Source organism: Clarias gariepinus, chromosome 1 (genome assembly GCF_024256425.1).
Source record: "Clarias gariepinus isolate MV-2021 ecotype Netherlands chromosome 1, CGAR_prim_01v2, whole genome shotgun sequence".
NCBI lineage: Eukaryota > Metazoa > Chordata > Actinopteri > Siluriformes > Clariidae > Clarias > Clarias gariepinus.
The window spans coordinates 50314921-50327628 of record NC_071100.1 but is presented as its reverse complement, the minus strand read 5'-3'; the positions used below and the strand labels follow the sequence as shown (position 1 = coordinate 50327628).

The 12708-nt window shown below is 38.0% G+C and overlaps 1 protein-coding gene across 2 annotated transcripts in view; it reads left to right on the top strand.

The window, feature by feature from the left end:
• Positions 1-513: 513 nt before the first annotated feature.
• arhgap21b (Rho GTPase activating protein 21b) overlaps positions 514-12708 on the top strand; it is a 37051-nt gene continuing 24856 nt past the window's right edge. For both annotated transcript variants that reach the window (XM_053492688.1, XM_053492680.1), the window contains exons 1-2: positions 514-724; positions 2495-2655. In XM_053492688.1, coding sequence (XP_053348663.1) covers positions 2590-2655 — 66 coding nt within the window. In that variant the 5' untranslated portion in view covers positions 514-724; positions 2495-2589. The remainder of the gene's footprint in view (positions 725-2494; positions 2656-12708) is intronic.

The following is a 12708-nucleotide window of genomic DNA, read 5'->3' as shown; positions in this document are numbered from 1 at the left end:
CGTGTCATATCTATATATATATATATATATATATATATATATATAATGTATTTATTTATGAACAATTCCAAAATCTGTGATAGAGCCTCATCACCTAATGTACTTCTGAATATTCTAATCAAATATTACTGTCATTTGTATATTTTAATACACATTTAAAGAAACACAAATATAAAATAACATGCAATAATAAAAATAATAACTTAAAACTATAAACATAATAATAATAATAATAATAATGTGAAAGGTTAACTCGTGACTAGGTAATACTTTTATTTTAGAATAAATAATATTTTTAACGAATAAATAAAATTTGTAAGATAAATTTAAAGATAAAAAAAAAAACTTTGTAAAAATAACCTGAGGTAATAAATGTAACAGAAACACACAGGGAGAGAAAATGGCCGACTGTAACGCCGCTTCCGATTGGCTGGAATTCAAACCGCACGTGTAACGCGGTCTGTGATTGGCTGGCGTTTCCCAGGATCCCGTGCTGGAACCCTCGAGCACAATTCCAACATTGTTCCGCGCGAGTTAGCAGGCTGGCTCGCGCCCGCACCACAAGAAACTTTTAAAACCTCGCGTGTATTTTTTAAAAACTTTCCACAAACTCAGGATTATGAGATTAATCTCACTCTAACGGGTCGCACGGAGGAGTTTTATTCCATTTTCAATGGGAGTTTGGTGTGACGTGAAGTTCTTTCCGCAGCTTCATTCCCAACAGGTAGGCTGGATGCTAGCTTAGCTTAGCACAAACTCCTCCCTCTCCTAATACATGTTTTGTTATGTTTAATAGCTCACTTATTCGTTTATTTGTTTATTATAAACTTTCTCGACAGGTCTGTATTCATCGTGCCGACATTTCGGTGTTTGATTTTTAATCTTTCATTTAAAGAGAGTGAACTTTGTCGTCTTTTTTTTTCTTTATTAATGTTTGTGAACTGGACTGTGTCTCAAATCAGGTGTCAAGTGCGCTACGTAGGGTGCGCGTGCGTCTTTACCGTGCGTCCTAAATAGCGCGCGCGTGTAGGGAAGATCCACGGGATTTGAGACGCGATCAGTCGAGCAACGTCAAGCCAAGAAAGTTTTCCATGGCTCTTGTGGAAATGTTGCCAGATTGCGCCAATTAACGTTGAGTATGTTCAATTTTACCAAACCAAAGTGAGAACACTTGTAATTATTATGATCTTATTACACTTTTAAAAAGATAAATATGCATAACTTATTGGGTAATTTTTTCGGAAAGGTTTTAAACTTGTAAGGAGTTTCATAGTAAATCTGGCAACCCTTCTCAGAGCCCTATTTACTGTTTTTTAAGTCCTTTTTTGTTGAACGAAGTGTTTTAAAGTAAAAATTTAACTTATTAAAGCTACAGTGTTACTGATGTATTGACATCAGATTATATTATTAGCTAAGTAGGGTTATAAATAAGCACAGAAATAAATACATTAAAAAGATGAATACAGGTGAAAAACTCTCTATGTGCTCTTTATTACTAAGTTAATTATCTCCTGATTTTTTTTCTTTCTTTGGCTTATGTTTAAAAGAAATAAAGCCATTTGGGTGTGTTTTATGGTGATGGTGGTTGTTTGTTGTAGCTCTGAGGATCAGCAGGGAGTCCAGAGAGTCTCACACAGCCATGTGGTGTTTCAGTCAGCGGACAAAAGTCAGAGAATAAAAGGGGAAAAAAACAAAAACAATGATATTTGGAAATATTTAAAAACAAATGTCTAAAAATAACTCATTTTCAGATTTAAAAATGCAAAAAAAAGGGTGGACATTTTTAACACAGCTTGTGCAAACTAAAATAATTTAATAAAAAAAAAAACAGATTAAAAAAAAAAACAAAAAAAAAACATTAATGCAGTTCCAAATGTATTCCAAATTTTGGAAACTGTGTTTACATAATTGTTGACTTATTTTCAACATGTATAATATAAATAATATTGGTTTGAGATTAAAAACCACAAATTTTCTAAATATATTTGGTTAAACTCAGTCTCTGAGTTATAGTTTAAATAGCTAAATAATTAATCTACACTTCTTGGGTTGTTTTATTAGTGTTTATTATTCCTAAAAAGGTATACATTTGATGCATACAAATAAATTTCTTTTTTGCTGCCAAATTACACATTGGGTGATAAATATTTAAATAAATGCTTAGTTTTAAAGGTTTATCTGGTGACATGTGTGTCTGTGTGTATTGTGTTTCAGCGTCTTTAGGAGCTATATATTACTTATTTAATAAATTTACATCTTATTAGTATTAAATGTGCAGTTCTTTTTGTTTAGAAATAAGAATGAATAATAAATCAGACAGTTCTGCACATCTTGCGTACATTTTATACATTTCTATATGAATTATATTTTGATTGTAACTTTGTAAATTGTAGATTTGTACATTTATCCCAAATATAGATAGAAATAAATCCCCTTCTTTCAACAAGATTATTTTTTTTGTTAAAGTTAATTTTATTATTGTAATCCTGCGCAGGTCACGGGGAGTTGGGGCAGGATGGACGTCTGCAGCGTGATTGGATCGGATTAATCTGACGCTCCTCTCGATGTGGACTGTGTGGAGGTGAAACCATGGCGACAGGTTGGAGGAACGATGAGGATGAGGCGGGGTACGGCGTTACCACCCTGCTGTGTGAGGTAATACGTCTACATCCTTTGTGGTGATGAGTTTCCTGCTGTGGCGTCCCATGCCCTTATGCTGAGTTCGATGACGCTGATGTGATATTTGTGTGTGCTCCGTAAGGAGGTGATGTGCAGGGTTATACAGACGAGTGTCCGTGCTGTATTTGTGCTGCCAATCAGAGGCCTGCGTTTAGTTTGTGTGCGTTTCTGTTTTTATTCTCTCTAAGTTGAGAAACTGTACTTGGGCGAGCGCGTAACTGGTCAAAACTGTAGAGCGATACAACACAAAGTTGACATGGCAGCTTCTCCGAGCTATATCATAACAAAAAAAAAAACTAAGCGAAAGAAATGAGATTCAACAGGTTTCCTACAATTTTTCTAACTGTAAAAGGTTTTAGAATCTATTTCTTAACTTGCTGAAATATTTCTAAGCAGAATAGACAAGTTTTCTAGAAATGTATCCAGAGATATACAGAACACACACGCACAAACACACACAGGTTGTTGTGAACACCAGGCCGTGCAGCACGTGTGGTGTAGAGACACTTTGGCGTATCTCGAGGACTTGAGTGGTGTGAAAGTGTTACGCAGTTGAGCGTGACGCTGACAGCTGATTTACATCTGAGAGAGAGAGAGATGTTATCGCCGCTGTAACGGGCCATTTCAGAGGTGCCAGCTGGATCGTGATAAACTCTTATATCGCCACATTGTGGTTTTATAACTAAAAAAAAGCAGCAGATTTAACTTTAAAAGTAAAAAAAAATTATTTGTTGTCTACTTGGTTAGTTACTTCATTAAAAATATGTTCATAAGTTTATATATATGAATGAAAAATTGAGAATTGTTGATAAAAAAACAATAATTATATAAATATTTTTAAATTTCAAAATTTTTATTTTTATATTTTCTTACTAAAAATAACTACATTAAATATTTAAAAAATTTCGGTTAGTTTAAATATTTTTTTTGCAATTAGTCATGGGATTAAATGTTTTTTATTCATTTAAAAACTTTTAAAAATTAGTTTATAGATTGTTTTTCTTTTTTTTTTAATATAAAATGCACTTTGCACTTACAGTATAACTGAAGTTTTATATACCTGCCGTGTCGTCGTGTTGCTCCTCCTGTTCTCCGGAATGAAACTTAGCACATGAAGATATGTACAGCTTCACAAAAAACTGAGTGTCAGGTTTATGAGCTCTTCTTTTTCTTCTTATTATTATTGATTTTGTGAGCAAAGGTGTAAAAAATAAATCGGATCGGACTCGTGATCGGGAGAGAAAGGAAATTTTCCGGAAGCTTCTGAAGGAAGCCACTCCTCTGCAGTGGCGGCGCGGTCGGTCCGAGTGAAGGCCAGGTGAATCATGTGTAGATTCCCGTCAGATCCTGTACTGCTGAGAATCATCAGAAAACATGATGTCATCAAAAAGTGCCGTGTAGTCAGAGAGAGACTCGTTCGTTCACACGCTTCTGCCAGGAGAGATCGTAGTCTTGCACTCTTTCTCTCTCTCTCTAGGTCTGTCAGACAGACAGACAGTCTGTACACCCGCTTCGCTTTTCTGTCTCGGGCAGCTGGAAAAACTTTATCACGGTACTGTAGGTTCTCTCTCTTTTTTTTTTTTTTTTTGGTTAAATATTTATATTTGTTTAACCAACATTGACACTTTTGCTGATGTCTGCAAAAATAGTATTATTTGTAGCATTTAAAGAAAGATTGTATTGTAGGGGAAAAAAAAAGCTTAAAACGTAAAAAAAGTTTTTTTTTAAATGTAAAATTCTATTATTTTAATTTGTGTTTAATTGTTGTTGCGGTTGTTTCGTTGCTATGACAGCGAGCGCGCTGAGAGTCCCAGCGATGCGATGCTCTGTCAGAGGGAGAGGAAACGCGTTTCCCGTCAGACGGAAAGCTGCAGTTAGAGGGCAGGAAGGAGGCAGGAATCGGGCGGTGTAAACGCGCTTATGACTGGAGTTCCAGTAACGCCATCGACCGGCATCATTCACGCTGCAGAAATCCAGAACAGGGAATAAAACACTTAGTTATTTAAAACAATATATATAAGTTATTAAGCGATATATGGTTGGTTGCGGTATCGTAAAAACACTGTCTTGTGATATTTTATTACAGTATTAATGTTACATCATCATATCAGCCCTAAAAGGGGCCCTGACCGCCATGTGGGGGTGACGTGGTCTCTCGTAGATCATGTGCTGTTTAGTTTATTTATTTCATTTATTTATTTTTATAGTTTTGGTCACTTCTTAGTTTGAAAATTGAGAAGATTTATAACAATATGAATTTTGGAATATCGATAACAAATTCGGAAATGGTGGAAGATGCGAATTAGGAAAGAGTTATCACTACGAATCAGGAAGCGGATACCGATGCGAATCAGGAAGTGGATATCTGGGCGATTCAGGAAACAGATACCGAGGCGAATCGGGAAGCAGATATCGGTGCGAATCGGAAGGCAGATATTGAAAGATATGTGAAGCAGATATCTGGGCGGATATCGGGCGAATCAGGAACTGTCTGTCAACGCAAATCAGGATGTTTTTTCCCCTCCACTTTTCCCAGGATGTAGCGCTCCTGCACCTGTCGTGTTTTTGGAATAATAGTTCACGTGTTGGCTTTTGGCTTGTCACATTTATTAATGTTTTGTGTTGGAGAAGTGATGCATAAATTAACCAAACAAGTGATTAACCGAGAGACGACTAATTGTTGTCTTAAAACTTTGGTTGGTTTGAACGCGGCTTATTATTCTTTACATTATTTATTCTTATTATTCTAAAAAAAAAAAAAAAAACTTGGTTGTATTGTGCTGTTTGTGTGCTTTTGTGACTGCGATGTCCCCTACTGAGACGCGTGTGTGTGAGAAAGTCGAGACAGTAAGCCTGCTGTGTGTGAATTCCAGTCTGGAGCGTCAGACGCCTCTGAATTGACTCAGCTCCTGAAACGCATGTCCTCATCATCTCGCGCAGATTATTAAACCCCAACTCGGGCGATCTGCGTACTCCCCTGTCAGGACTGAACCCCTGGTCTTTAGTTCGATCTGTTCTCTGAGAGCTGTGTGGGGATTATCATCTGTACCGCATGTTCACTCAGAGCGCTGCGACGGGGCTTTAGTGTTTTTAGTTTGCGGTTCTGATGAGAATGGTTAGATGATAATAGAGCTGGGCGAAAATGGATTCTTGTTTTTAAAACGATTATTTTTCTCAAAATGAATGAAACACTAGGAGGTAGAGAATTGTTTTCTTATTTAAGTAAAACCTAATAACCAAACATGAACTGCTTATCTGGACTAAAAGATCAAACTTTGATGAAACAGGTTTCTTGTTATTTTAAAAAAACAGTAATCAGTACAACATAAAAACCTTTTTATTTGGGATTAATAAAGTGTAAACTTTATACGCAGAACTACGCAAGCTTGAGGTGCCAAGTGAAACTGTGAAATCGATCTTTCAACATTGACATGAACCATAAATTTTAATTATTTGCTAACAATGATTAATCGCGCAGCTGTGGATGATATCATAACGCAATGAGAATGAGCGTGTGCTAGTCACTCTGTGTGTGTGTGTGTGTGTGAGCGCGCGCGCGCGAGTTCCTTGAATGGTCAGGATGTTTGTCCGACAGCTGTTTGTTCGATTTTGACATGTCATGAGACGGAGTGTAAGACACCGGGATTCCCGCAGTAATGAAAACACGACGCCTCCCAGATAATTAGCACAGAGTCAGAGAGTCTGATCCAGTACTGTCTGATCTAAACCTGTGTATCTGATCAGGTTCTGCTGGAGCAGTGCTGGAGATGAAGTGGTGGTGGTGGTTGATTGATGTTTTTGGTCTTTATTTTCATATTGTTGTGGTTGTTTCTGTTCTCATTGTTGTGATGGTGGAGGTGGTGTTAATGTAGATGCTGCGGTTAGAGCGGCTTGTGTGTGTAAACACTGTGAATCAGGTGTTTGGGTGGAGACACGTGAGCTGGTTTTGTGCAGTTCTCACCAGTAAGCGTTTTTTTTTCTTCTTTTCTTTCCACTCAATGAATGCGGTTGTAATAAACAGCATGTAGAGCAGTGATGCTCGGCCCGTGAATGTGTTGGTGTTCGCTCGGCTCCCAGGACGCCTGGGACACCTGATCTTAAGGACGGATGCAGCCGATTCACTGCAATTAAAAAATAAAAGGAATAAATATCAGTGCATCTTATATCGGGCTGCTCATATTTTTATAAAAAAAAATTCCACCTTGCTTTAATGTATTATTAATCTAAATCTCTGAGGACACACCTTACGTCATGTGACTCCCCCTCTTTCATCTTGTTTTTAAAGTTTTTAAAACAGTGTTAGTGATTCCGCAGCCTCTCTTACTCTCTCTGATTTTTGACATCATGTGATTAACTCATCATTTGAGGCGAATGAGGCAGCAGGTAGCGGTGCAAATCAGGAAGCATCGAGGTGGATCGGGGAGCCGGCATCGAGATAATTAGGGGGAGGGTGCATCTGGGGAGTGGGTATTGGGGCGAAAGATTGGGCAGGCCGACTGGGACGAGACCGGGACGAGACGGGGACGGGCGTGTCTCCGACACCACCGCCTGATCCAGTTTAACACATTTACATTCAAATGCATCATGCAAGCTAACATCTACAGATACCGAATGTTAAAGAGATAGCGTCTCATACAACTACACACACACACACACACACACACACACACACACACACACACACACACACACACACTTTACAGCTCTGTATAAGCTGGGCTTGTTAATAAAAAAAGGTGTAGAAAATAGTTGTGCGTGTGAGTCATTATCACTCTACTGAGCTTTACTGAGCTCCTGATGTGGAGTGTTCAGGTTTACACACGCACACTCGATCTAACACACTCATGGTGTGTGTGTGAAGAACCTTCTCCTGTACAGAGACACTTATTGTCCATGTTTAAGGCTTTTTGATGTTCCTTTTTTTTTAACTTTTGTTTCTGTTTACATCCAAATTGTGGGTTCTCACACACACACACAGAGTTCACATGATCTTTACATGAATAACGGAGAACAACACAATGCATGATCTCCTTCACGTCGTTTCTTCAGGACGGAGATTAATTCTTAAACTCACAAAAACACCACTTTGCATTTTCTCCTCGAGCGCCGCTTCATCAAGTTTTAGGTGTGTGTGTTTTTTTTTTTTTTTGGCGGTGTTTTCCATACACCTCTTCCCCGACCTAAAACAACACGCACGCTGTTACGCAACATTTTAACAGAAGCCGTTTAATCTCTTTTAACCGTGAGCTGAACTCTCAGACTTTCAGCAGCTCGGGTTCTCCTCTTGGGTTCTCCTCTCTCTATCTTACGGATTTGGTCTGAATACATACAGACAAAACAATACATCTGTGTCCAGATCTTTACTTTATTTATTTATTTTTTTCTCCCAAACAGAATTCTGTAATATATTTTCTGAATGTATAATGCGCACTCGGTGTACTTTAAGATGAACGTGTAAACATCTCCCTGCGGCATCGCGCTGGTTTATTCAGCACGCGTGGAGGAGGCGGAGGATCATGTGACCTACCGAGGAACGGTCCTGAACTTTTACATCCTTTCAACTCACTTTGTTTCCTGTTGTCATGTGAGGTGAATCGACTGAGTGAATAGATGAATTTGTGAATAAGTGAAGAGATAAATGTGCTGGTGGACGGAGAAATTAACAACTAGAATTATAAAAGACAGAGTTTAAAAAAAAGAATCAAGGAAGAATAAAAAGATAAAAAAATAATGAATTGGAAAAGAGATGTTTAAAAACGCAGTGTTTTATTTTTCAAGCTTAGTTTATTCATGACGAAAAGAGAGAGAATAAATTAAAGGGACTAGAAGAAGAAGGGAGTTAAAGTAAGATGTAAAGCAGAACGGGAGAAAGGATAAAAATAAAAAAAACGGAAGATCTCTGAAAGAGAAAGCAAGACATGAGAAGAGGAAGACGCACGAAAGGAACGACAAAACTAATGAAAGAGAAAACGAAAGGGAGAGAAAGAGAGGAGCAGAGAGAGTAACGAACTGACTGGTGAAGAGGAACTGTCTGTGTGAGAGAGAGAGGGAGAGAGAGATTACTACAGCTGCTGCCTTACGTCACACTATTTACACAGCACATGACATCATGGAGCTCATGCAAAGCAAACACACACACGCGCCAGTGTGGAGGAGCGTCACAGCTTTCACACGTGATCTGAGGGCTGTAAAGGGACGGGTGTGTACGCTGAGGAGGTGTCAGACTACACCTGTGTGTGTGTGTGTGTGTGTGTACTCCCCCTGCTCCTGTGAGTAATTGTGTCGACGTGATTTCTCAGTCGAAGTTCACGGGGAGTTTTTACACACGATTTCGTCACGCGTGTTAATAAAGCCCGGGCTCGGCTCGGCGACTCCTCAGTCGCAATCCTGACTTTTCCCCTCGTCTGTGACATCGACTCACACACACACACACACACACACACACAGAGAGAACTGCTGCTCTGACTGACTTTGGTGCTGCAGCTCGGGAACTTTGTGTCAGTCTTTAATAAGTAGTTAAAGTTCTTTATTAATCCTAAAGGGAAATTATTAATATATGCGTTGTTTTTATTATTTTTTTTCTTCCCTTTTTCATGAGTAAGAACGATGACGAGTCTGTGGCATGAATCACTTCACTTGGGACTCTACAGTGCGACCATTTCAGTTGGAAAAAAATAACCACGTGCGATCGAAGCCTAAAAACAAGACCTCCTACACACTCTTGTATACGTGCGTTATGTATCAACAGTGACGTTTTACATGGCGATTGTTTGCCTTTGATTCTAGTCAACCCAAAAAGTTTAAAGCGTTGAATTAAAGTTATCTTGTTGTGTTGTGTTTAATAAAAAAAAAAATGATTATATATATAAATGTTGAGCCTGTCACTGAATCTGTCTAATGAATCTTTCAGAAGGGAGTCACTTGAATGAATCAGTTACTGAATCAGTATTATGAATTGGTCCAGTGGAATCGTTTGAATTCAAGTTAACTCAGTTTTAATTGTACAGCAGCCTTACGGAATCAAAAGTAAATGATTGAAATGTGTATGAATCAACATGATCAGATTGTCCCCATCATTTGAATTAAATTAATAATTTTAATGAGTCAATTGAGCGAACCGGGTCGGTACGTCCTAAGAATAAACGAGTCGGTTGATTTATTGAATCATTTGCATCAACTGTTTGGAAAGTGATTCTTCTAACGAATCATTTTTGCAATTTAGCATGATGTATCTGGTAAAAGAATCGTTTGGATGAATCTTTTTAATGAGTCAGTCGAGTAGTTAGCAGAAATGCTTTGGTTGACTCTAAGCAATTAATCTTTTAGAGAAAAACACTCAACTGAGTTTAAAAGTGTTTAAAAATCAATCTGTTAAGAGGAATCATTTGTGATTGATTGAATCAGTGAATCTGTCGAATAAAAAACTTAGCCAGATGAATCTTTTTTTTATTTTTTATTAATCATGTCTGAGTAAATCAATTAAACGAATACTCGCTGCATGTTTGTCTTCAGTTCAGGTGATGTTTTAGGACCACTTGTCTCTTCAAATACATTTATAAACTTATTTAAACTTGAATTTTATCCCCACACAAACGCTGTGTCGGACGTCTCAAAAATACGTGCGTTATGTATCAACAGTGACGTTTTACATGGCGATTGTTCGCCTTTGATTCTAGTCAACCCAAAAAGTTTAAAGCGTTGGATTAAAGTTATCTTGTTGTGTTGTGATGAAGAGCGTCAAATTTTACTTTTTAAAGTTCTGTCTCAAACGAGGCAGAGTAGCTTCGAAAAAGGACAAGGTGAACACAAAGTGGGTGTTGTAGTTTTTTGTAAGAAACGTCAGCAACGGGTGAACGGTGTAGGTTCCCCCATGGAACAGTTTGATGAGTTTTAATGGCTGCAATACGAACAAGATAAAAATGTTATGCTGTGCAATTAATTACTGCTAAGAAGCTCGGGTGCAGGATTAGCAGAGCCAACAATGTTTGTCTGTGGAAATTCACACTGCAGGCGAGAATTGCTAGTAAAGCACGGCAGGGACACGTTCACCAACGGGTCGCAACCTAATAATCCTCGTACAGTCCAGGAGGCTGCTAGCAGGTGAATAAGCTTAAAAAACGCAGAAGCTCTCCAACATCTAAAAATCAAGTTCAACACCGCGTATCTGATAGCGAAAGAGGCGATCCGAAAGGATGTACGAAATCTGGGCCATTACTTTTGCTTAGGGAGAAAAGAACTGTTGGTATCAAGCCTACGTATGACGACGATGTGAGATCTGCTGTCATGTTTAGAGATTTTAAAAAGGCTCGTTCACCCAAAAATAAAACCGCCGTCATCATTTGCTCAGCCTCCTGTCGTTCCAGTACTTTAAGTCTTTCTTTTAATCTTCTGTGTATATAATAACATTTGGGGGACTGAATGATGACAATGTTTTATTTTTTGTCCTTTCAACTACAGTTAAACCTCGTATTGCGAGTAACGCGGTCTGCGAGTGTTCCGTAAGTCGGGCAAAGATTTTAAATACATTTTGACTTGGAAAACGAACAAGTCTTGGTTTATGAGTGCCGAGTATTATGTATTCCACATGCGCTTCTTGTTTTGACGCCGAGCGTCACGTGATCACAACTAAGCCAACTGAACAGTTTTTTTTTTTCTCTCTTGTGCTGTGGAATTGTGGTTAAATCTTCTCCCCTGCTGGGTCTTAGTGCTCGTCTCTCACTGGTATAATCAACATCCATGCACGCATATACTGTTTACTATAACACTGTGACCACGTGTAACGTGTGTGTACAACACATTTCATTTTGTGTCTGTATGTGTGTGTACAGCTTGCGTGTAAAGCAAAAGCAAGTCTCATTAGAGAGATTAAAGATCCATTTTCTCTCTCTGTATCAGCCTGTCGTTATGTGTGCGCGCGTCACTGGACACCATGCCCCTTCACTCACTCACTCACACACACACACACACTCTGCCCTACACACAAACACTGCTCAGTCGCGAAGGTAAAGTGAAGGTTAATTTGTTTTTGATTCCGTTAGTGCGTAGCTCACGCGGGTGTCATTAGTGAAGTTCCTTGCTAAGTCTTTCCGTTAATGTGTGTGTGTGTGTGTGTGAAATTAAAATAAGAGAGGAAGAAGGGTTACTGTGTACGATGAAAGGAGGGGACGGTCTGATTTCTCCTTTCCTCTTACTTTCGCTTCTCTCTCTCATACACACACACACACACACGCATCTGTCGTTTTTTTTTGTTTTGTTTTAAAAAGGTAAAGTGCAGGATAATTTGTTTTATTTTTACTTAATATTTAGTGTGAATTATTTTTATGCATTTCTTTTTTGGAGCTATGGAACGAATAATTTGAGTTTCCATTATTTTTCCATTATTTCTTATGGGGAAAATCCGCTTTGATTTATGAGTGTTTTAAAATATGAGCCTGCTGTATATTTGAGCACGACAACATCATCTGTACATTTATTTGTTTATATAAAGTTTACACACTCGTGTATTTTAAGGACAGCCTGTGTAATCGTTTTGAAAAAATATTAAATGTTTATCTGGAGGTAAACTGTCATGCACAGTGTTTCTGAATTCTCTCTTCTCATGCACTCCATACTTGTCAGTGCTCTTAATAAAAAAAAAAAAAGTGATTATATATATATGTTAAGCCTGTCACTGTATCTGTCTAATGAATCTTTCAGAAGGGAATCACTTGAATGAATCAGTTACTGAATCAGTCTTATGAATTGGTCCAGTGGAACCGTTTGAATTCAAGTTAACTCAGTTTTAATTGTACAGCAGCCTTACGGAATCAAAAGTAAATGATTGAAATGTGTATGAATCAACATGATCAGATTGTCCCCATCATTTGAATTAAATTAATAATTTTAATGAGTCAATTGAGCGAACCGGGTCAGTACGTCCTAAGAATAAACGAGTCGGTTGATTTATTGAATCATTTGCATCAACTGTTTGGAAAGTGATTCTTCTAACGAATCATTTTTGCAATTTAGCATAATGTATCTGGTAAAAGA